Genomic DNA, 26,295 nt, shown 5'->3' on the forward strand with positions numbered 1-26,295 from the left:
GTCCCCTCTTAGCTGCAGTTTTGCTTTCTGAGGTTTCAGTTACCCCAAGTCAGCCATGATCCAAAAATAATAAGATACTTTGAGGGAGAAAGAGAGAGAGCACATAACTTTATTTTTCTTTTTTTGAGATGGAGTTTTGCTCTTGTTGCCCAGGCTGGAGTGCAATGGCACAATCTTGGCTCACCACAACCTCTGCCTCCCGGGTTCAAGTGATCCTCTTGCCTTAGCCTCCTGAGTTAGCTGGGATTGAAGGCATGCACCACCACACCTGGCTAATCTTGTATTTTTAGTAGATATGGGGTTTTTCCGTGTCGGTCAGCCTGGTCTCAAACTCCTGACCTCAGGTGATCCACCTGCCTTGGCCTCCCAAAGTGCTGGGATTACAGGCATGAGCCACTGCACCCAACTAGCTTTAATTCACATAACTTTTTTATGCACATAACTTCTAATCACATAACTTTTATTACAGCATATTGTTATAATTGTTCTATTTATAATTAATTATTATTGTTAACCTCTTGCTATGCCTACTTCAAAAATTAAACTCTATCATAAATATGTATGTACAGGGAAAAACAAAGTATATTTAAAGTTCAGTACTGTCTGTCTTGAAATGTATCCCCTGTGGATGAGGGGGGCCTACTGTATTATTAAATGAGAGTTACAGATGAGAAGTTCTACAGTGATACAGATGGGAGAGGTCTTTATGGGTTGCACTGGGTAAGTCTTTTCCCTGAGCTCTGACCTACTATTGTGTTGCACTTGGTAAGTCTTTTCCCTGAGCAAGTGCCTACCTTGTATCTCTGCCTAGATGTGTAATAAACCTCAGAAATGTAACATGTCAGATTTGAATTTTTTTTTTAACCTCAATAACTTTTGTGGTGGGGACTTTCTGCTGGAAGAGGGGGTTTTGTTGGGTATAGGTTAGAAACAAGAATGGTAGGAAGTTATAACCATTTTCCAGAGATTCCTCTGAGCACACAATAGAACAACTGCTTTTTGACCAACTTCACAGACTGAAGGGTTGGGCCTTGTATCCCATAAGCATGGAGAGTCCTTAAAGATGTTTGAATAGAAGAATCGAATGATGAAACTGATTTAGCAAGATTAATTTTGAAGTGTTTTGCAGGTACATTAGAAACCAAGAGGCTGCAGTAATAACAATGTAAACTGGAGAGCTCGTTCAAAGTGAATGACTGATGAGTGGGAAAGGGAAGATATTGAAAACGCGAGTGCAGGACAGACAGAATGTCATGCATGCTGAAGAACGTGGTGATTAATTCAGTGGGCGGGGAAGAAGCATTATAGAGAGCGGAAATCAGGCCGGGTGTGGTGGCTCATGCCTGTAATCCTAGCACTTTGGGTGGCCGAGGTGGGTAGATCACAAGGTCAGGAGTTCAAGACCAGACTGGCCAACATGGTGAAACCCCATCGCTACTAAAAAATACAAAAATTAGCTGGGCATGGTGGCTCCTTCCCATAATCCCGCTACTTGGGAGGCTGAGGTAGGAGAACTGCTTGAACTGGGACCTGGGAGGTGGAGGTTGCAGTGAGCCGAGATCGCGCCATTGCACTCTAGCCTGGGCTACGAAGCGAGACTCCATCTCGAAAACAAAAACAAAAAAAAAAAAAACGAGTGGAAATCACAGGGGAAAGAAGCCAGAATTGTAGAAAGTTAAAAAAGTTAAAAAGAGCTCTCTCTTGCTGGGTCGCTAGGGTCGGCTTCGGTCGCCAGCGCTCCCTCTCTCCCACCGCCGCCAACCACCACCCGGGCCTCCGCTGCCACCGCGTGGCTTTCTCACTCCGATTGCACATCCTCCCCGATGCAGCGCCGGGACGACCCCGCCGCGCGCATGAGCCGGTCCTCGGGCCGCAGCGGCTCCATGGACCCCTCAGGTGCCCACCCCTCAGCCACAGCCTCGGTCAAGATGGAGCCGGAGAACAATACCTGCCCGAACTCATGGCGGAGACGGACTCACTCGACCCGTCCTTCACTCACGCCATGCAGCTGCTGATGGCAGAAATCGAAAAGATTCAGAAAGGAGACTCAAAAAAGGATGATGAGGAGAATTACTTGGATTTATTTTCTCGTAAGAACATGAAACTGAAAGAACGAGTGCTGATACTTGTCAAGCAGTATCCCAAGATCAATTTTGTGGGGACGATTCTTGGACCGCAAGGGAATCCAATCAAAAGACTGCAGGAAGAGACTGGTGCAAAGATCTCTGTGTTGGGAAAGGGCTCAATGAGAGACAAGCCAAGGAGGAAGAGCTGCGCAAAGGTGGAGACCCCAAATATGCCCACTTGAATATGGATCTGCATGTCTTCATTGAAGTCTTTGGACCCCCATGTGAGGCTTATGCCCTTATGGCCCATGCCATGGAAGAAGTCAAGAAATTTCTGGTACCAGATATGATGGATGATATCTGCCAGGAGCAATTTCTAGAGCTGTCCTACTTGAATGGAGTACCTGAACCCTCTCGTGGACGTGGGATGCCAGTAAGAGGCCGGGGAGCTGCACCTCCTCCACCACCTGTTCCCAGGGGCCATGGTGTTGGACCACCTCATGGGGCTTTGGTACGTGGTACACCAGTAAGGGGAGCCATTACCAGAGGTGCCACTGTGACTCGAGGCATGCCACCCCCACCTACTGTGAGGGCACCAAGAGCACGGACAGCGGGCATCCAGAGGATATCTTTGCCTCCGCCTCCTGCACCAGAAACATATGAAGAATATGGATATGATGATACATGCACAGAATAAAGTTACAAAGGCTATGAAGGCTATGACAGCCAGAGTCAAGGGGACTCAGAGTATTATGACTATGGACATGGGGAGGTTCAAGATTCTTAGGAAGCTTATGGCCAGGACGACTGGAATGGGACCAGGCCATCACTGAAGGCCCCTCCAGCTAGGCCAGTGAAGGGATCGTACAGAGAGCACCCATATGGACGTTATTAAAAACAAACATGAGGGGAAAGTATCAATCATGAGCAAAGTTGTTACTGATTTCTTGTATCTCCCAGGATTCCTGTTGCTTTACCCACAACAGACAAGTAATTGTCTAAGTGCTTTTCTTCGTGATCCCCTTCTTCTCCCCACCTTATTCCATTCTTAACTCTGCATTCTGGCTTCTGTATGTAGTATTTTAAATGAGTTAAAATAGATTTAGGAATATTGAATTAATTTTTTAAGTGTATAGATACTTTTTTCTTTGTTTCTTAAATATAAACAGAAGTGTACCTTTTATAATAAAAAAAAAAAGAAGTTGAGTGAAAAAACACACACAAACCTCTTAGTTTCAAAAGGGACATTGCTTGCTTAAAGGTTCTGAAGTAAAGGCTTGTTAACTTTCTCTTAGTTTTGATTTGAGGCATCCCGTAAAGTTGTAGTTGCAGAATCCCAAACTAGGCTACATTTCAAAATTCAGGGCTGTTTAAGATTTAAAATCACAAATGTTAACAGCAGTAGGCACCACCATGTAAAAGTGAGCTCAGAAGTCTCTAAAAAAATGTTTCCTTTATAAAAGCACATGGCGGTTGAATCTTAAGGTTAAATTTTAATATGAAAGATCTTCATGAATTAAATAGTTGATGCAATTTTTAACGTTGATATAAAACAACAACAACAACAAAATTAGGCTTGTAAAACTGACTTTTTCATTATGTGGGTTTTGAAATCTAGCCCCAGACATACTGTGTTGAGAGACACTTAGGGGTGGGAGTAGGTTTTGAAGAGGTTGCTGGTGGTGGGAAGGTAGGCCTCCTAAACTGAGTTTGATGCAGAGCTTTTTAGCCATGAAGAATCTTTCAGTCACAGTACTAATAATTAAAATTTCAGTATTTAAAAAGACAAAGTATTCTGTCCATTTGAGATTCTGCACTCCATGAAAAGCTCACTTGGATGCTGGAGCCAAAAGCTGATGATTTTCTTAAGTTGATGGTTGTCAATATTGAACTGTTCCCAAGATAGTCAAGTACGTCTCAACACTAGCATGATATAAAAAGGGACACTGCAGCTGAATGAAAAAGGAATCAAATCCACTTTGTACATAAGTTAAAGTCCTAATTGGATTTGTACCGTCCTCCCATTTTGTTCTTGGAAGATTAAATGCTACATGTGTAAGCCTGCTTAAATAGGTAGCTTAAACTTATGTCAAAATGTCTGCAGCAGTTTGTCAATAAAGTTTAGTCCTTTTTTAAAAAAAAAAAAAAAAGGCCGGGCACGGTGGCTCAACCCTGTAATCCCAGCACTTTGGGAGGCCGAAGCGGGTGAAACACGAGGTCAAGAGATCGAGACCATCCTGGTCAACATGGTGAAACACCGTCTCTACTAAACATACAAAAAAATTAGCTGGGCATGGTGGCGTGTGCCTGTAATGCCAGCTACTCAGGAGGCTTAGGCAGGAGAATTGCCTGAACCCAGGAGGCGGAGGTTGTGGTGAGCCGAGATCGCGCCATTGCACTCCAGCCTGGGTAACAAAAGCAAAAGCAACATCTCAAAAAAATAAAAAAGTTTAAAGAAATTTCTTGGTGAACGGATCTAGTCTGAAGTCTGGAATGCTCTCCCCTTCTGTGACCAGGCAGTGAGAACTGAACACACAGGCCTCATGCACAAGCTTAAGGAAATAGAAGTGAACAAGGAAAGAGTATTTCAGCCTGGAGCAAGCAGAGGGTTCAGAGGCAACTTGATGTCCTCAGGATAGGGGCAATAAGTACACGCTCTCAGAGAGAAGGCAGAGGCAGCAGAAAGGGAGAGGCTGAGAATGCAAAAGGGCAAGGGGAGAGAGGGTGTCCACAGATAGCTGGGACCATAGCTGGTGGCTTTGTTGGGGGGATGGGTGCCTTTTCTTCTTGAAACAGGAGGGAACAATAAGGTGTGTCCATACTGCTCTAAGATGGCAGGGTGGGATGACATGACAAGGGATTAGATGATGGAATTTTGATTACATATCTTGAAAGTTCTTTTTCAAGTTGAAATGGTCACTTTTGAGAATAGAAAGGCTGTTTTGGGATAACCTTGTGATATGGTTTGGCTTGATATCTCATACTTTTCCTATCTCCAGAGGTATGAGATAGACCCCCTGGCCTGGCTCCTGCGCCGTACCAGGCCCACAGTGGATACTTCTACCTTAATGGAGAATAGTTCCCATGGAGTGGAAGACCCTCCTCCCTGGCCTGCAACCCAATGACTATGGGGTGACACAAGTGACCTCTGCCCTGTGATGGCCCAACACCAACCTGAGATCCGAGCAGGCAGGGAATAGACAGCAAGACCTCAGATCCAAGTCTCCACCCTCCCCATTCCCTATTTCCAGGGCCTGGGACACCTTAGAAATGTTTGAACACACAAGGGCAAGACCCACTACCAGGTCTATGACCACAGTGATCTGTGTCACCAGTAAGTGACAGCTGAGGACATGGAAGTCAGGTACCTCTGTTCTTCACAGCCCCTGCCACACAGCATCTCCCTGTCGTGCAGCAAGCCACCTCATGAGGGGCCAGCAAAGAGCCCTGGCCTAGAGCATGGAAATTCATCTCTGGCTGTAATCATCTCTGGCCCACCCCTCTTCATCCACAGCTTCTCAGCAGGCCCCACCCAAATCTCATCTTGAATTTTAGCTCCCATAATTCCTACATGTTGTGGGAGGGACACAGTGGGAGATAATTGACTCATAGGGGGTGCTTTCCCCCATACTGTTCTTGTCATAGTGAATAAGTCTTATGAGATCTGATGGTTTTATAAGGGGTTTCCCTTTTTGCTTGGCTCTCATTCTCTTTTGCCTGCCACCATGTAAGATGTGCCTTTTGCCTTCTGCCAGGATTGTGGGGCCTCCCCAGCCATGTGTAACTCTGAGTCCATTAAATTTCTTTTTCTTTGTAAATTGCCCCGTCTTGGGTATGTCTTTATCAGCAGTGTGAAAACGGACTAATATACCTTGGGAGCTTAAAGGTAAGCAGGAAAGCTGAAAAAGTGAACCTTAGGAAAGGCACTAGGAAAATAATGAGGTAAACAAAAGGATAAGTAGGTAGCCAGGAGGCCTAGCTGAAGTTAGATGACAGGACCCAATGTTAAGCACCCAGTCCGTGCTAGGCAGCCCTAGCAAACTGATACTCATGCCCACTATATGCTGGGCAATATTCTGAATGTGCTAGGACTGATAAAAACTCTTTTTCATAAAGTTCTATAGAAATGAAACTGACTTAGGATTTCTAGTTCTATTCCATTCCAAGGGGTACTCTTCTTGCTAGTGTCACCTGTCATCCACCATGCCAGAGCTGTGCAAACCCCAACAGCTCTCCAAGCCCCTGGGAAGGCTACCTATAGGGGGAGGAGGGCCTGGCCTGAGGGATGGGGGCCCAGCTTGCTCTGTGGTGAGAATATGACATCACTTTTCCTCTCAACCACTTTCCCCTCTGAACAGCTGGGCTCTCAGAAGGCACAGCAAGAGGAATAAACGAAAGGAAAGCTGACTCTACATGAAATAATAATAATAATAATAATAATAATAAAAATCAGCCAGGTGTGGTGGCACATGCCTGTAGTCCCAGCTACCTGGGAGGCTGAGGCAGGAATCCTGAACCCAGGATTTTGAGGCTGCAAGGAGCTGTATTCATGGCACTGCACTCCAGCTTGGGTGACAGAGTGAGACCCTGCTTCTCAAGAAAGCAAGCTGAAAACTAGCAGGGAGAAAATGGAATCATGATTTGAACCCATCTTTTCATCTCCCTAGGTAATTATAAGTTGGTGAATATCAGTGAAATGTTTAAACTTATTTTTGAAGGACTGTGTCTTGAAGCCTCTGGTTTCTCAACTAACTAACAGATTGGTTTAAATCTAGCAGCAGTTCTCTCTCCATGAGAACCCTGGATTCCACAGCTATCTTCCTGCTAACGTCAACAAGCAGTATCCTAGAAGCATGGAAGGAGAACCTCACCGTGGCAGCCTCCATGTTTGTCTTCCATGTCATTCCACTTTATAGCTCTGAGGTTTCCAGTCCAGGATGCATTTGGCATAGAGCCAGGAACACCTGCAATGTAGGTAAAGGAGAAAGTGTAGAGATGAGAACCATGAGAGAAGGGCATCAACTTCATCAATTAAGCCTCCAAGTCAGGCTTACTTTCTTTCAGTATATTACCTTTCACATTTCACGTGGATTGATATGTACTGATATATCCATCTTCTGTTTCCTACAGTTGATCTTTTGACCAGAATTTTAGTTAGCTCATAATCTAATTAGTATAACAACTAGTTCAATCAGCATACAAATCAATACACTAATACAATCCTGATCCATTTACTAATACCTAATTCAGTTGGGGGTGGGGTTCTGTAGGCTGGCATCTTGCTAAGTCAGGGTTTCTCAACCTCGGTGCGATTGACACTTTGGCTGGATGATTCTTTGTTGTGGGGGCTGTCCTGTGTTTCGTAGGATGTTTAGCAGCATCCTTGGCCTCTACCCACTAGATACCGATAGCATCTTCTCCTCAACTGTGACAACCAAAATACGTCCGCAGATATTGCCAGATGTCCTGTAGGTGAGCAAAATCACCCCATTTGAGAAACACTTGCTAAGTGTTTCTCACATAACCCTGTCTATGTAATACATTTTGGATAGGTCATAGAGATTCAAGGGTCTATTTATAGTTATACTCCAAGATTATAATATACAAATCATTACTAGCGAAGAAGAGGCCAGACATAGGGGCTTATGCCTGTAATCCCAGCACTTTAGGAGGATGAGGTAAGAAGATCCCTGGGCAACATAATGAAACCCTGTCTCTACAAGAAATAAAAAAATTAGCTGAGTGTGGTGGCACATGTTTGTAGTCCCAGCTACTCTGGAGGACCATGTGAGCCTGGGAAGGTCTAGGCGGCAGTGAGCCATGATTGTGCCACTGTACTCCAGCCAGGCCACAGAGCAAGACCCTTTCTTGAAATAACAAAAAAATTAAAGGTGTGGAGGCTAATGTCTGTAATCCCAGCACTTTGGGAGGCCGAGGTGGGCAGATTATGAGGTCAGGAGATCAACACTGTCTTGGCCAACATGGTGAAACCCTGTCTCTACTAAAAAATACAAAAAATTAGCCAGGCATGGTGGTGCGTGCCTATAGTCTCAGCTACTCCGGAGGCTGACACAAGGGAATTGCTTGAATTCGGGTGGCGGAGGTTGCAGTGAGCTGACATCGTGCCACTGCACTCCAGCTGGACAGCAGAGTTAAGACTCTGTCTCAAAAAAAAAAAAAAAAAAAAGAAAGCAAGAAAAGGAAAACATGGGAATCAACAAAAATGCAACTAAAAGATTAAAACTTTGCTTAAGAGCTGCAGCATGTTTCACCAGTGAGTAATGCAATCTGAATGCAATTTTGATGTAATGGCACTATGCAAATACTATCAGTACCCAAATTGCAATAGTCCTCTCTTAGAAGATTCTTTTTTTTTTTTTTGAGATGGAGTTTCGCTCTTGTTACCCAGGCTGGAGTGCAATGGCGCGATCTCGGCTCACCGCAACCTCCGCCTCCTGGGTTCAGGCAATTCTCCCGCCTCAGCCTCCTGAGTAGCTGGGATTACAAGCACACGCCACCATGCCCAGCTAATTTTTTGTATGTTTAGTAGAAACAGGGTTTCACCATATTGACCAGGATGGTCTCAATCTCTTGACCTCGTGATCCACTCGCCTCGGCCTCCCAAAGTGCTGGGATTACAGGCTTGAGACACCGTGCCTGGCCAATTCTTTTTAATTATTGATAAGATATAGTGTGGTAGGCAGAATAATGGCCTCTACCCACCCCGTCAAACACACACAGACAGAACAGACAAAGATGCCCATATCCTAATCCCTGGAACCTGAGAATATGTTCTTTTATATTTCAAAGGAGAATTAAAGTTGCTGATCAGCAGACCTTAAAATAGGGAGGTTATCCTGAATTATCTGGGTGAGCTCAGTGTAATCACAGGGGTCATCAGCATTGGCAGAGGGAAACAGTAGAGCTGGACAGAGTGATGCGATGTGAGAAGGCTCCACTCTGACTCTGCCTTTGCTGTGTGAAGATGAGGGAAGGAGCCACCAGAGAGGCATGTGGGGGGGAGCTTCTAGAAGCTGGAAAAGGCAAGGAAATGAATTGTACCCGGAGCCTACAGAAAGGAACCTGACCCAGCCAATGCCTGGAGTTCAGCCTGCTCAGGCTTTTGTCCTGCAAAATTGTAAGACAATATATTTATGTTGTTGAAGCTCCAATATTTGTGGTCATTTGTTGCAGTGCCAAGTAAAAGGTTAATACACATGCTAATGAGAAAAATAGACTCAAGGGCTGCGTGCAGTGGCTCATACCTATAATCCTAGTTCTTTGGGAGGCCAAGGCGGGAGGATTGCTCGAGGCCAGGAGTTTGAGACCAACCTGGGTAACATAGTGAGACCCTGTGTCTACTAAAAATTTTTTTTAAAAAATTAGCCAGGCATGGTGGCTCATACCTGTGATCCCAGCTACTCAGGTGGTGGAGGCAGAAGGATCACTTGAGCCCAGGAGTTCAAGACTGCAGTGAACTATGATTGCACTACTGCACTCCAGCCTGGGCAACACAGAGAGACACCATCTCCACAATTTTTTTTTTTTAATAGCCAAGTATGGCGGTACACACTTGTGGTCCCAGCTACTGGGGAGGCTGAGGTTGGAGGATTGCTTAAGCCTAGGAGCTCAAGGCTGCAGTGAGTTTGAGTACCACTGCATTCCAGCCTGGGTGACAAGAGAGGGGTCGTTCCTAAAATAAAAGAAGAAAAAAGCTACTTACTATTTTTAATAGCTTTTAATAAGGAAAAAAATTGGACAAACCAGTATTTTAAAGAAATTTAATTGAATTAGGCTTTTAAAAATATTAATAAAAGTGTGCCTTTTCAGAAGAAAAAAGGTCTGTTCTTTTGCCCTGATGTCATGTAATTATATGATGATCTGATCTGTAACCAGGCTTCCTTATTAAAATGAAATTTTGTTGCATCCTTTCTTGTAAACAGCGTGAGTCTTAAACCTTAAGGGCTTTCTGTAAGGCAAGGGTCTTTTCTTCTTGCTACCTAAACTTGAATTTATTTAATATAAATACTCAGGTATTCAAGAGAAACACCATTAAGCAATGTGTGTTTCTTTTTTTTTTTTTTGAGACAGAGTCTTGCTCTGTCACCAGGCTGGAGTGCAGTGGCACGATCTTGGCTCACTGCAACCTCTGCCTTCCCGGTTCAAGAGATTCTCCTGCCTCAGCCTCCTGAGTAGCTGGGACTACAGGCATGCGCCACCATACCCAGCTAATTTTTGTGTTTTTAGTAGAGATGGGGTTTTGCCATGTCGGCCAGGCTGGTCTGGAACTGCTGACCTAAGGTGATCGACCTGTCTTGGCCTCCCAAAGTGCTGGTATTATAGGTGTGAGCCACCATGCCCAGCCTATTTCTATTTCTTTAACTTGCATTGTAATACTTTAAAATTATTTTGGTGCTTGCTTATCTAAAAATAATCTTCCTTTTTTTTTTTTTGAGACAGAGTTTCACTCTTATTGCCCAGGCTGGACTGCAATGGCACGATCTTAGCTCATTGCAACCTCTACCTCTTGGGTTTTAGTGATTCTCCTGCCTCAGTCTCCCGATAGCTGGCATTACAGGCATGTGCCACCATGCCCAGCTAATCTTTGTCTTTTTAGTAGAGAGGGGGTTTCACCATGTTGGCCAGGCTGGTCTTGAACTCCTGACCTCAGGTGTTCTGCCCACCTCGGTCTCCAAAAGTGCTGGGATTACAGGCGTGAGCCACTGCACCCAGCCCCTTGTTCTTAACATGCATTTTAAAAGAATTTAGAGTAAAACTTGTCTGGTTAAGCCGTAGGGTGGGGAAGGAGAGCCTAGAAAGCAAAGAGAGAATCTGCCTTACTTATCTACTTCTGTGTGATTATGAGCCAGTGTCTATTATATAACCACATTATAAAAGTATGAAGAGTGTGTTCCCATGACAAAAAGTCATTTAGTGTTTACATGACTGTATTTTTGAGAGCACAAGACATTTTTCTTCCTCTTTCAGTCTCTTTACTATTGATCATCTCAAACTGACTCTTACTCAGAAACAGATTCCATTATTCCAGGGGTAAGATCATGACATTTATAACTAATGACCTGCTGTCTTTATAAAATGAACACATAACACCTATTAACCTCCTGCTAGTGAAATTCTAAACCTCAACTTCTATACTTTCCGTTTGATGACAGGTGTCAAACATGTCTGTGCTTAGATTTTATTTATGTTTGGGAATAAAACATTACATTTTTAAAAGCAGAAGGGGGAAGAAGGGCAAACAGAACAAGTCGAATTCTACTCTTTTTGCAAAGAATTCTGACGCACAGAAATATCTGGCAGGAGTGGGCACAGACCCTTGATATTCAAGTGTGGTTCTTGGAGTAGGGGCATCAGCAGCACCTGGGAGCTTGTTAGAAATGCAGAATCTGGCATTCTGCATATGGGAGGCCGAGGCTCAGTGGTTAGATCACCTGAGGTTAGGAGTTCAAGACCAGCCTGGCCAACATGGGACCCCTTTCCTGTAACAGAGGCAGGTGGATCTCTTGAGTCCAGAAGTTCGAGACCATCCTAGGCAACATATAAAAACCCATCTCTATGAAAAATACAAAAATTAGCTGGGTGTTGCGGTGTGCACCTGTGGCCCCATGTACTCAGGAGACTGAGGTGGAAGGATCATCTGAGCCTGGGACGTCAAGGCTGCAGTAAGCCAAAATCAGGCCACTGCATTTCAGCCAGGGTAACACAGTGAGATCTTGTCTCAAAAAAAAGAAAAAAGAAAAAGAAAGATAAAGAAGAGAGAAAGAAAGAAAAGAGAGAGAGAAAGAAAGAAAGAGAGAAAGGAAGGAAGGAGGAAGGAAGGAAGGAAGGAAGGAAGGAAGGAAGGAAGGAAGGAAGGAAGGAAGGAAGGAAGGAAGAAATTGAGCTCCATGCCAAGCCTCTTGTACCAACATCAGCATCTTCACAAGATCCCCAGGAGAGTCTTGTGTGTGATCAAGTGTGTGGAGCTCTGAGCTGTAAGCAATGCTGGGAAGAGGATGCAGCTTATCCTGGGCAGCAACAGCACTATCCTTTTTTCTTCCCCTCCTTGACCTCCTTCTCTCAGTCTTCACCAGGTTTTTAGGTTAATCTCTTACTAACTCTATTCTCACTCAAAATCTGCTCTTGAGAACAAATCTGGTCCATAAATCCTTGGGTTAATTGTAACTAACTTGTCCCCACTGCTAAGAATATATACATTTTAACAGACCGCTCAAATTACCTCCTTGAAGGCATCAGCCCACCTGTTTTTTTTTTTGTTTTTTTTTTTTTTTTTGAGACGGAGTTTCCCTCTTGTTACCCAGGCTGGAGTGCAATGGCGCGATCTCGGCTCACCGCAACTTCCGCCTCCTGGGTTCAGGCAATTCTCCTGCCTCAGCCTCCTGAGTAGCTGGGATTACAGGCACGCGCCACCATGCCCAGCTAATTTTTTGTATCTTTAGTAGAGACGGGGTTTCACCATGTTGACCAGGATGGTCTCGATATCTTGACCTCGTGATCCACCCGCCTCAGCCTCCCAAAGTGCTGGGATTACAGGCTTGAGCCACCGCGCCTGGCCTCAGCCCACCTGTTATAGGAGTAAGCTGCATTCTCTCAGTGCCTTTGACTTCATAGCACTTGGCCACCAGGAGACTCTCGACCAATGTTAAAGGAATGAATGAGGGTCCATTCCCAATGCAAGGGTGGCCCCATTGACTCAGTCAATCTTTAGTGCTGATGGGGAGGACCGTTTAACTTGTGTGAGGATAAGACAGGCCTGGATACTGTCTTGATTCCCCGAAAAGACATGGCAACTTAAGGTGGAATAATCTCTACTTCTCAGTATCAAAAAGCATTTCTTCTACCTTCTTTTTTTTTTTTCTGAGACAGAGACTTGCTCTGTTGCCCAGGCTGGAGTCCAGTGGCATAATCTCAGCTCACTGCAACCTCCGCTTTCCAGGTTCAAGTGATTCCAAGTAACGGGTGCATACAGGTGTATGCCACTATGTCTGGCTAATTTTTTGTATTTTTAGTAGAGAGAGTGTTTCACCATGTTGGCCATACTGGTCTCAAACTCCTGACCTCAAGTGATCCACCCGTCTAGGCCTCCCAAAGTGCTGAAATTACAGGGGTAAGCCACTGTGCCTGGCCTCCTCTACCTTCTTAGTAAGCACCAACCCATTTTGGTTCGCCCTGGGACAATGAGCAAAGTGACCAGCAATCATCCTTTCCTGCTTCGTTCGACTTGCTTAGGGAAGAGATAAAAAATTCAACAAGACATCTGGTGACAGCTCAATTTGAATACTTAGTAGGCGTCACTTGATTATTACTTTGTGGAGATAATGGCAAAATTGAAGGCTGGGTGCGGCACTTTGGGAGGCCGAGGCAGGTGGATCACGAGGTCAAGAGATCAAGACCATCCTGGTCAACAAGGTGAAACACTGTCTCTACTAAAAATACAAAAATTAGCTGGGCATGGTGGTGCTACTCGGGAGGCTGAGGCAGGAGAATTGCTTGAACCCAGGAGGCGGAGGTTGCGGTTAGCCAAGATCGCGCCATTGCACTCCAGCCTGGGTAACAAGAGTGACACTCTGTCTCAAAAAAAAAAAAAAGTTTAAGATTGAAGACCCCGAATGTACAATGTGCCCACTCTTCAGTAAGTAATTTAACTTGGCTTGGACTGAAAGATACATGGAGACCCCAAAGCTACCAGCCCCATCACTCGTGCCAATGTCCAACTGCTCCTTGTCTAACTCCCTAAAAGCCTCTCTATTAGGCCTGTTTCCTATTCCCACCTCATCCCAAGACTGGCCCCGGGCTGAGCACCCTGATGGAGTAGACACTGGTCTAGGGATTAGGGAACTTCCGTTCTCATTCCAGCTTTGTCATGAACCAGCCGGGTATCCATGGACATCATTTAACATTTCCAAACCTCACCTCTCAAAGGAAGGAGGTAGATTAGAGCAACGGCTTTTCAACCTTTTGGACTGCAACCCGCAGAAAAAAGCACCTGTATACCACCATACATACACACCATATAAAGCAAACAAAAGTTCCATAAAACAACACTTGTGCTTATTACATGCGGTGCACTCGTTAACTTTATGTTGTTTTCTAGTCTCGTTTCATCTTAAAAATTCTGATCAAAAAGCTACTAAAGTGGTTTCTGTATCCTCTAATGGGATATAACTAGTATTGGAAAAATACTGGACTCGATTCTATTATTACATTTGCTGTTAGGATTACTATTACTGTTGTTTGTCACGACTCTGGGAGGGTAGCTACGGGGAGTGTGGGTAGGAACGTATCCTTCATTCACAAGAATCCTAGCAAAGGCCTATATTTTATTATTTCTAGGATGGGGCAAAACAAATGTCAGTATTATCTGAGAAAACATTTTAAACGATAAAATCCAATTCTCTCATTTGCTCTTCACAGGCTTATGTAAACAAAGCATTTGAGGCAAAGTTTATAGAGTAGCCGGGAATGTTTTTCTTGGGGCTCAGGCTTTCTTAGTCAAATAACTGTATTTGTTAAATAAATGAACATGATTCTTTGAAATGCAAGCTTTATTTATATTGACTTGACTTTCTCCTTATTATTCCTACACAGTTTGGTCCTCATTTTGGGTGGTAACGAGTTCCAGAAATTGCCTATTATTTAAGCTCATATATATATACCTTTTATTTATTTATTTATTATTTTATTTTTTGAGGCGGTGTTTCACTGTTGTTACACAGACTGGAGTGCAGTGGCGCGATCTCAGCTCACCGCAACCTCCTTCCGGCCTCAGCCTCCCGAGTAGCTGGGATTACAGGCGCACACCACCATGCCCAGCTAATTTTTTGTATTTTTAGTAGAGACGGGGTTTCACCATGTTGACCAAGATGGTCTCGATCTGTTGACCTCCTGATTCACCCGCCTCAGCCTCCCAAAGTGCTGGGATTACAGGCTTGAGCCACTGCACCCGGCCGGAATTTTGTTTTTAAATGTCAGATCGCCAATGCTGATGAGAAGGTATTGAAAGGGCTTTCTCACAATTCAATGGGGGTGCTGAAATTGGTCAGTTGTAGAAAATCAATTTAGAAACATGTAGGAAAAGTCACCATAACTGCCAATTCCCTTTGACTCTTTAAATATCTTTGAAATAAGCTAAGGAAATAACTTTTAAAATGCAGAAATCTGTATATGAAGATGTTCATTATGACATTACACAAAATAACGAACAGCACAGGCTTTGAAGTCAGAAAAGCATTGCTACTACTAACTGTATGGCTCTGGACAACTCTTGAATCTCTTTAAGACATGGTGTGCTCCCCTTTAAAACCTCACAGGGCCGGGCGCGGTGGCTCAAGCCTATAATCCCAGCACTTTGGGAGGCCGAGGCGGGTGGATCACGAGGTTAAGAGATCGAGACCATCCTGATCAACGATGTGAAACCCCATCTCTACTAAAAATACAAAAAAAAAGATTAGCTGGGCATGGTGGTGCGCGCCTGTAGTCCCAGCTACTCGGGAGGCTGAGGCAGGAGAATTGCTTGAACCTGGAAGGCGGAGGTTGCGGTGAGCCGAGATCGTGCCATTGTACTCCAGTCTGAGTAACAAAAGCGAAACTCCATCTCATAAAAAAAAAAAAAAAAAAACAAAAAACCTCACAGGGTTTTGGGAGCTTTAAATGAGAAAAATGTCTGTGCAGTGCTTTGCAATGCCCGGCATACATAACCACTAAATACATAGTTGAAAATGTAATCCCTTTAATAAAATCATGGGGACAATGTCTGTGGAAGAGACTGCTTTTTTACTATAATCTAAAGCCGTTTTCTCAACCTCAGCACTACTGACATTTGGGCCAGGTAATTCTTTTTCCTGGGGGCCGACCTGTGTCTTTTAGGATGTTTAACATCGTTCCCAGTCTCTTTCCACTAGATGCCAGTAGCAGGCCCCCAACCACAGATGTGACAGACCAAAATCTCACCAGACATCGCCAAATGTCCCCTCAGGTGCAAAATCACCCCTGGTTGAGAATTACTGATCTAGAGTTAAAACAAAAACAAAAACACCAGAATATGAAATTGTATACTATTAATAAGCCATGCACAAATATTTGCATGAGAAATGTGAGTGGAGGAAAAATGCCAGTCTTTTTCTTACTTATAAAACTTACTTTAATGTCACATTGCTTTTATATTTTTTACAAAAGTTGATTGATATACATCTGAGTTTTTTGGGGGGTTCATTGATTTAGTAATTGTGTTTGTGACTAATTCTAGTAAGTCAACTGATTATCTTTGACAACAAAAAAATAGAAAATTACCCAATGGCAGAAAATTGTAGTGTTAAATAACTTGTAGGCTCTTATTCCAATTGCTAATTTGGGTCATTTTTAGAAATTATAGAATATACATCTGTTTCCACCCACTACTGCTTCATTGATCAATTGATCACTTTGGATTTTTTTTTTTTTTTTTTAAATAGATACGGCTCTCGCTATGTTGCCCAGGCTGTCAAACTCCTGGACTCAAGCAGTCCTCCCACCTTGGCCTCCCAAAGTGCTGGGATTATAGGCATGAGCCACCATGCCTGGCCTATTTAGGATTTTTTTTTTTTTTTTTTTTGAGACAGAGTTTCGCTCTTGTTACCCAGGCTGGAGTGCAATGGCGCGATCTCGGCTCACCGCAACTTCCGCCTCCTGGGTTCAGGCAATTCTCCTGCCTCAGCCTCCTGAGTAGTTGGGATTACAGGCACACGCCACCATGCCCAGCTAATTTTTTTGTATTTTTAGTAGAGATGGGGTTTCACCATGTTGATCAGGATGGTCTCGATCTCTTGACCTCGTGATCCACCCGCCTCAGCCTCCCAAAGTGCTGGGATTACAGGCGTGAGCCACTGCGCCCGGCCTAGCATTGTTAACACAAGAAACTTATTAAAAGACATCCTGCTTTGTTTGATGTGGATGTTTCTGGTTTTGTAGTCCCTGAGACAATGGTACAGCGTTTTTTAATGTGACATCTCTGTGTTCACCTCTCATAACTGCCCACAAATTCACTCCTTAGTTATAAAAGGAAAAGATGAAATGAAAGAAGGAAAACCCCTGAATTTTAGAATTGAATGGATTTTAGAGCTTTTCTAATGTTTTCCCCTCATTACCAAGCTATGCAAACTAGAGCCTAGAAAATTCACTTAAATTTCCTAGGCTCTAGTTTGGGATTGCAGATGTGCTAAGGAACTTGTTGATTTTGTTTCCAGATAATTTACTCACTTACTCAAATACTTTCTTGCACTCCTCCAAGATTCCAGAGTAGATGTTAGAGGTAAAGCCATGAATGGGATATCTTGGGGTTTTCCGCTTAATGTATTTCGAGAATTTATGTTTATTGATATCTTCAGGCTGGGCGTGGTAACTCACGCCTGTAATCCCAACACTTTGGGAAGCCAAGGTGGGTGGATCACAAGGTCAAGAGATTGAGACCATCCTGGCCAACATGGTAAAACCCCATCTCTACTAAAAATACAAAAATTGGCTGGGCATGATGGTGGGGTGCCTGTAGTCCCAGCTACTTGGGAGGCTGAGGCAGGAGAATCACTTGAACCCAGAAGGCGGAGCTTGCAGTGAGCTGAGATAGTGCCACTACACTCCAGCCTGGCGAAAGAGTGAGACTCAGTCTCAAAATAATAATAATAATAATAATAATATAATAATCAGTATCTTTAGAAGCAGCCTAAACACCTTCACGCCAGAGTCATTCTTGGACATCTTCTGGTGACAACTGGGCAAGGTCAGTAGAAAGTTTAGAAACATGGGCAATCCTTGGCTGAGAGAGTTCAGATTTCATTACAATGCTGACATGGTCCACTGGCCACCTGCCTACACAGCTCTGCTGTTTATCATTTTCAGCTCTTGCCAAACACTCCTCTAATTACAGCAGATTTTCCTGAGGTGGTGAAGGCCTTCAGCTTCCGTAGTCCCAGACATGTAGCCTGAGAATGCTCCCTTCTTTGCTCCACTAACCCATGACATGCTTCAAAATCTTTAACCTTCATGATTAACCTGATCCACTAGTTATTCCCTTCCAGCTATGACTGTTGAAATTTTGCACAGTACAGGAGTCCCCAATGGATTTCCATCTACCAGCAGTTCTCCAAGCTGGTTAACAGCATTGCTCAAACACATACCTTTTGCTTTCCTTTGAGGCCACAGCCCTCACTCAGGTGCCCCATTATCTCTCATCAAGACTACTGTTAATTGCCTGCCAATGCATCTCTCTGTCTGCAGTCTTTCCACTAGACGTAGTCATAGCACCATATGGCTCTTCGTACAATCAGCATTGATCCCATCAGCCTTTTATTTGGGGGGGTGCAGGTTACTTTGAATGGTTGACCCTGTGTCTGATTTTTCGAGCCAGCTTGAGATGCCCCACAACCCCTCAACAAACTCAAACTTGCCCTCATCCTGGACCTCTTCTGTCACTTCTTACCAGAATTCCAACTCCTCATCTCATTTCTCTTTTTACATTTCTACATTTGTTCCCCCTGGACCCAGCTTCATGCTTATCTCCTCCCTAAAGAGCTAGATTCTGAACTGTCATTTCTTTCCTTTGATTCAAACTGTGACTAACCAAGCAGACTGCCCCAGCCAGCTCCTCAGAATTATAACCCTAGCTGGATCCATCACTTCACTTCTATAGATCACATTCTGGCCAGGAAGATGCCAAAATGCTGACCGCAAACACATAATAGCTTTTACAATCTTGCCTTCTGCTACATTTTGAATGTGTCCCCCAGAATTCATGTGTTGGAAACTTGATCTTCAGTGCAACAGTTTTGAGAGGTGGGACCTCACGAAGTGATCGTGTCAAGAGGGTTCTGATGTTATGAATGAATTAATGTCATGGTTTTGAGAATGGGTTCATTACTGCAGGATTGGGCTCGTTATCACAAGAGCAGGTTTACTCTAAAAGCAAGTTTGACCCTCTCTTGCTTCTCTCTTATGTGCTCTCTTGCCCTTCAACCTTATGTCATGGGATGATGCAGCACAAAGGCCCTCACCAGATGCCATGCCATGTTCTTGAACTTCCCAGCCTCCAGAATCAGGAGCCAAACACATTCTTTTCTTTATAAATTACCCAGTCTCAGGTATTCTGTTATACAGCAGGAAACAGACTAAGACACCTACAGACTACAAACAGCAGTCTAGGAACCCAAAGGCCACATTTGATTGGTAGACCTGTTTGGTTCAACCCCTGCAGTAGGATGGAATGGAGCCAACATGGAAAAAACAGATTTTCTATGGAAGTCTGAATTCCCATTGTCCCTTGACAACAATTCACTGGGGCTTCAGGCATCCAGGAGCTCTCCAGTCACCTGGGCCCCATTGTGTTTCACTCACCTACATTGTCTGGCCCTGTTGACGTGTAGTTTCAACACTGGGTTCCAGGCCTCATCTTTGTTTCTTTTATTTTTTTGATTTGGAGTTTTGCTCCTGTCGTCCAGGCTGGAGTGCAATGGCGCAATCTTGGCTCACTGCAACCTCCACCTTCCAGGCTCAAGCAGCTCTCCTGCCTCAGCCTCCCGAGTAGCTGGGATTATGGGCATGCGCCACCACACCTGGCTAATTTTTACTCTTAGTAGAAACAGGCCTTTGCCACGTTGGTCAGGCTGGTCTTGAACTTCCAACCTCAGGTGATCCACCCACCTCAGCCTCCCATAGTGCTAGGATTACAGGCGTTAAGCCACCACACCTGGCCCAGGCCTCATCTTTCAACACTGTCCACATACAACCAACCTGTCCTGCCACATATCTGGGAATTCCTGAACTGGCCTTTCATTTTCACATAGCTCTTTGCACCTTGGCTTATGCAAATGTCTAACATAAGAAAATATGCTCAAATTTGTTAGGAACTGAAGTTACTAAAGTTAAAACCCTAAGATAGCCTCTCTTTTTGTGTTTGTTTTGTTTATTAGAGATGAAGTCTCTGCTATGTTACCCAGGCTGGATTTGAACTCCTGGGTTCAAAGGATCATCCCATGTCAGCCTCCTGAGTGGCTAGGATTACAAGCATGCACCACTGCACCTGGTAATTCCTATTTTTTTACTTATCAAGCTGGTAAAGATTTAGAAAATAATAATGCCCTATGGTGAAACAGGTAGAGTAAAATGGAAATCTCAAGCCTGCAGGTGGGGGTTTAAATTGATACAATTTTTGGAAGAGCAATATGACATTCTGTATTAAAAGCCTTAAAAATGTGCATATCATTTGACTCAGCACTTCAATCTATTGGAATTTGTCCTAAGGAAGTTATTTATAAATTACTGTTTGAGGCAGAGGAGAGATTCTGAAACCTAAGCAGGTTCTCGAACCTAAGCAGGATTCAAGTGCCTGCTCTGTCAATTACTGTGAGACCCAGGTTATCTAAGCTCTCTGTTCCTCAGTTTTCCTTTCTGTAAACTGGGGTTAAAAACAGCATGTTTTCCACATAAACTTACTGTGAAGTACATAATATACTTAAAACACTCTGAATGGTGCTTGGTACATAGTAAGTTCTGCTAAAGTATCTATCATCATTATCAATTTTATTAACAAAACTATTATTAATAAGACCTTCCCAATGTCCATAAGTTAGGGCTTTTCTAAATAAATTATATTGCATTCAAATGATGGCACACTACAGAGCTAATAAAAATTGTGACAAATTCTTCATGACATGAAAAGCCATGACACACTGTTAGGTGAGGAGAAATGGTTGGGATCTGTGTCATTGGGTAAACTCAAGTTGAATTGTAATCCTCAGAGTCAGAGGGAGTGCCTGGGTGGGAGGTGACTGGATTGTGGGGGCAGTTTCTAATGGTTTAGCACCATTCCCTCATGCTGTCTCGTGATAGAATTCTTGTGAGATCTGAAATTTTTTTTTTTTTTTTTTTTTTTTTTGAGATGGAGTTTCGCTCTTGTTACCCAGGCTGGAGTGCAATGGCGCGATCTCGGCTCACCGCAACCTCCGCCTCCTGTGTTCAAGCAATTCTCCTGCCTCAGCTTCCTGAGTAGCTGGGATTACAGGCACACGCCACCATGCCCAGCTAATTTTTTGTATTTTTTTAGTAGAGACGGGGTTTCACCATGTTGACCAGGATGGTCTCGATCTCTTGACCTTGTGATCCACCCAACCTCAGCCTCCCAAAGTGCTGGGATTACAGGCATGAGCCACTGCGCCCGGCCTGAGATCTGATTGTTCAAAAGTATGTGGCATCTCCCTTACTCCTCTTCCTCTTGCTCTAGTCATGTTAGATGCTTGCTCCTTCTCTGTCTTCTGCCATGTTTGAAAGTCTCCTGAGGCCTCTCCAGATGCTGAGCAGATGCCAGTATTCTGCTTCCTGTACAGCCTGTGGAACTGTGAGCCAATTGAGCCTCTTCTCTTTATATTAAATTACCCAGTCTCAGAGGATCACCTGAGGTCAGGAGTTCGAGACCAGCCTGGCCAACATGGTGAAACCCAGTCTCTACTAAAAAATAAAAAAAATTAGCTGGGTGTGGTGGTGCGCCCCTATAATCTCAGCTACTTGGGAGGCTGAGGCAGGAGAATTGCTTGAACTCAGAAGGCGGAGGTTGCAGTGAGCCAAGTTCATGCCATTAAACTCCAGCCTGGGTGACAGAGTGAGACTCTATCTCAAAAAAATAAATAAATAAAATAAAATAAATTGATTAAATAAATAACCTAGTCTTGGGTATTTCTTTATTGGAATATGAGAATACACTAATGCATGAGGAGAGCTGGTTATAAAAACCAGTAAAAAACTAAACACCACATGTTCTCACTCATAAGTAGGAGTTGAACAATGTGAACACATGGACACAAGGAGGGGAACATCACACACCAGGGCCTGTCAGGGGGTGGGGAGCAAGGCGAGGGAGAGCATTAGAAGAAATACCTAATGTAGATGATGGGTTGATGGGTGCAGCAAACCACCATGGCATGTGTGTACCTGTGTAACAAACCTGTATGTTCTGCACATGTACCCCAGAACTTAAAGTATATTTTTTAAAAAAAGTAGAAAAAAAAATATGCTTTTATATAAAAAACATATACTGAACTAGTATCTCTAAGTATTGAGTTTAGTGATAATTTTTATCTTAGTTTTTATAGTTTTCTGTGTTTTCTTTAATTTTAAAATGCTACTTTTATGACGATTGCTGGGTAGATAGTGATTTAAAAATTTTCTTAACCACTATTAAATTTCTTGGAATGGAAGTTAAAGGTACATTCCCAAAATTAACTTAAAAAAATTATTTTTAAAAGAGATCCCAGTAAGTATCTTGCTTTATGTTTCCACTAAACAAGGATATATTTTGATTTGTTGTGGCAGACTGCAAAAAATGGTCACAAATGTGTCCCACTGCTATATGCAGGCCGCTGTTCAGTATGACTTTGCAGCTTTTCCATTAAGAGGGGGAAAATGTTTCTCTACCTCTTGGATCTAGTCTTGGCATGTGACTTGTTTTGGCCAATGGAACATGAGCAAACATGCCATGAAGGCATCTGTCACCCAGGCTGGAGTGCAATCTTGGCCCAGGCTGGTCTCTCAACTCCAGGGTTCAAGAGATCCACATGCCTTGGCCTCTCAAAGTGCTGTAATTACAAGCATAAGCCAGCAGACCTGGCCCAGAGATAATACGGTATAGTATTATCTGTAGTACTAACGCACCAAGGATTGTGTCTCAGTAAGGAGAGAGTTTATTTTTCACCAAGTACAGCCACTTTAAGTTTTGGAGATTTTCAAAGTACAGAAAAGTTCAAAGCAGCAGCAAACTGTTTATTTTCCAACCTCCTCAAATTAGCTAGTGTTAGCATCTTGGCATATTTACCTTGTGAATCTTTACTTTTCTTCTCTTAAAACTAGTATTCTGTAACTGGTACCAAATAGAACAGTGGTTATTAGAATAATTTCAAATAATACATAAAAGTACAAAGAACAAAGATCAAATTTTAAAAAAGCACATTATGAAATTGAATATTTACAAGTAACAATCATTAGCATTAAGAAAGCATTATTCAAAAATAATAATAATTCCAGCACTTTGGAAGGCCGAAGTGGGCGGATCACCTGAGGTCAAGAGATCGAGACCATCCTGGCCAACATGGTGAAACCCTATCTCTACTAAAAGTACAAAAATGAGCCGGGTGTGGTGGCATGTGCCTGTAGTCCCAGCTACTTGGGAGGCTGAGGCAGCGGAATTGCTAGAACCCAGGAGGCAGAGTTGCAATGAGCCGAGATCGCACCACTGCTTTTTAGCCTGGTGACAGAGCAAGACTCTGTCTCAAACAAAACAAAACAAAAAACTAAAAGAAAAAAAACTGTTAGCTGGGCAAGGTGGCTCACACCTATATTCCCAGCACTTTGAGAGGCTGAGGCGGGTGAATCACTTGAGGCCAGGAGTTCAAGACCAGCCTGGCCAACATGGTAAAACCCCACCTCTACTAGAGATACAAAAATTAGCTGGGTGTGGCAGCGGGCGCCTGCAATCCCAGCTACTCAGAAGGCTGAGGCACAACAATCACTTGAACCCAGGAGGAGGAGGTTTCAGTGAGCTGAGATTGCACAACTGCACTCCAGCCTGGGGAACAGAAGGAGACTCTGTCTCAAAAACTAAGTAGGCCTGGCTCAGTGGCTCATGCCTGTAATACCAGCACTTTGGGAGACCAAGGTGGGCAGATCACCTGAGGTCAGGAGTTCAAGACCAGCCTGGACAACATGGTGGAAACCCTGTCTTCTCTACTAAAAATACAAAAATTAGCTGGGCATGGTGATGCACACCTGTAGTCCCAGCTACTCGAGAGGCTGAGGCAGGATATTCACTTGAACCCAGGAGGCTGTGGTTGCAGTGAGCCGAGATCACACCATTGCACTCCAGCCTGGGGGACAAGAGTGAGACTTCATCTCAAAAAATAAATATATAAAATAAAAAATTAAAATTTTATATATATATATATATTTTTTTTTTTTTGGCCAATCAGTTTGAGCTTATAAGGTTGCTCAGGTTAGCCTTGAACTCATGACCTCGCCTTCGCAAGCGCCACGACCTCCGGTGGGAGCCACTTTGGACCCCGAAAATAATTTTTTAAAAAAAGACTGTGGCTTATGCCTTCCCCTCCCCGTTTGCAACTGGTGCTTCCTGCTGTGGCCCTGTGTGGCATGCTGTGCCTCTTGTTTCTAGGGGAACTGTGAATAACATTAAAGTTATGTTCCAATGGCAGAAACAAAAGGAAGAAAACACAATTTCATAAAACATCTTTCTGCACAAATAAATACTTTCGTGTCAGCTTATGACAATAACATAACTATTAAATAGCTGACTAAACTGTATTGAACATAAATTGAAAACAACCTTCCGTTTTTGTTTTTTTGGGATGGAGTCTTGCTCTGTTGCCCAGGCTGGAGTGCAATAGTGCAATCTCGACTCAATGCAAACGCCTCCGCCGATTCCCCTGCCTCCGCCTCTGGAGTAGCTCGGACTACAGGCATGCATCACCACACCCTGCTCTTTTTCTTTTTTTTTTTTCCTTTTTGTAGAGACCGGTTTCACCATGTTGGCCAGGATGGTCTCGATCTCCTGACCTCAAGATCTGCCCAGCTCGGCCTCCCAAAGTTCTGGGATTACAGGCGTGAGCCACTGCGCCTGGTGAAAACAACCTTTCACAAGGGACCTGCACCATTGAGATATACGAGGTTTCCTTACATTAAATGAGGTCAGGCGTCACTCTTGTACGTTTATCACTTTGATGGGTTTTTGAGTTCAAAAACTGCCTCCTTCAGTTTTACTGGATTCCAGAAATGAGAGATTCTGTTGTTTGCAGCACTTTGACATCAAGTAGGAAGCTTTTTCTGCCATGTACTTATGCAGATGTGTTTGTTCACAGTTTGACTTAGGTATTCTGCATTTCAAGTGGATTTCCTAGGTTTCACTGACTCTTTCAAATAAAAGTACAGCATTGATTTGCTCTCACAGCAGGGTCGTCTCTCTCACTGAAATCAACAGAACACAGTATGCCCTGTACTGTTTCATTTACAAGCGGGCGAAAAGTTCTTAATGACTCCACTAGACAAATTTTCATCTTGCCTTGCACACAGAGCCTTCTTCACCTTTAAAACAAGGCACCAGGCTGCACCCAGCTGGATGTAAATCAAGAATTCATTTGCAACTTGTAAAACCTTCCCGCCAATTCCATGTAAAAGCAGCCCAATAAGAAATTATGCTCACTTAAAACTCTTGCCTAATTTTAACCCCTATTTGCAACCCAAGACAGGTCAAGAGTTGTTTCAGGTCATTGGTAAATTCCGTTTGTTGCTGCGTGTGCTGGGGTATATGTAGGTTGCTAAGTCTGGGAATTAAGTCCCTATCTCTTGCAAGCCTAATGTTTTATAAAGACTAGTGGGGTAGTTCTGTTTATAGTGTTATTCTTCAAATATGAAAAAAAACACCTAAATAAACTTTTTTAAAAAGCAAAAACATGGGAGACAGAGTCTTTTAATGTGCTGGGGAAGCTCTCCCCATCCCCTGGCCACAAAGAATATGCAGAAATACAGGGAACCGAGGCCTGGCACCTCTTCCTGAAATACCCATTTAACCTAGACATCTGGATGAAAAGCCCCGGGCTTCAGTTAGAAGTTACACAGTGACCCAAAACCACACACATCTAATTCGGGATCATTGTTACTCTTGGAAGTGTCTGGGAAAGAGCCTTTGGTGGGTGGGGGGGATTTTAGGAATACCAGGAACATGGTTTCTTGGGCTGCTTACACAGATAAGAGCAATGTAAAAATTCGGTGATCTGTTCAATTCTGATATGTGCAGTTTTCTGTATGTAGTATTATATGTCAATAAAAAGTTTACAAACATAGAGTAGACAGAAATGTAATATTTAAATAACTTTGTAAACTAAAGCATGAGACTTCAAGGAAATGTCGACCTCTCCAGTGGCTTGCCTTCCTACCCTCTCCTCTGCCCAGGGCCAATTTAGGGACTGTAGTAGCAGTTTTCAGTATGCAGTTTTCAGGCATTAGGGGATTTACTTTTTTAAAAAGCCTCGGCCTCCTGAGTAGCTGGGATTACAGGTGCCAGCCACCACACCCAGCTAATTTTTGTATTTTTAGTAGAGAAAGCATTTCACCAGGTTGGCCCGGCTGGTCTCAAACTCCTGATCTCAGGTGATCCACCTGCCTCAGCCTCCCGAAGTGCTGGGAT

General features: G+C 43.6%; 1 protein-coding gene and 1 pseudogene across 3 annotated transcripts in view; one reads left to right on the forward strand and one right to left on the reverse strand.

The window, feature by feature from the left end:
* The window catches only part of GCNT2 (glucosaminyl (N-acetyl) transferase 2 (I blood group)), a 103,721-nt gene that overhangs the window by 4,087 nt on the left and 73,339 nt on the right, over window positions 1–26,295 (reverse strand). For all 3 annotated transcript variants that reach the window (XM_035294956.3, XM_054253708.2, XM_035294955.3), the window contains exon 2: window positions 6,938–7,030. In XM_035294956.3, coding sequence (XP_035150847.1) covers window positions 6,938–7,030 — 93 coding nt within the window. The remainder of the gene's footprint in view (window positions 1–6,937; window positions 7,031–26,295) is intronic.
* LOC103792285 (KH domain-containing, RNA-binding, signal transduction-associated protein 1 pseudogene) lies at window positions 1,700–3,094 on the forward strand (annotated as a pseudogene).

Source organism: Callithrix jacchus, chromosome 4 (assembly GCF_049354715.1).
Source record: "Callithrix jacchus isolate 240 chromosome 4, calJac240_pri, whole genome shotgun sequence".
In the NCBI taxonomy this organism is placed as follows: domain Eukaryota; kingdom Metazoa; phylum Chordata; class Mammalia; order Primates; family Cebidae; genus Callithrix; species Callithrix jacchus.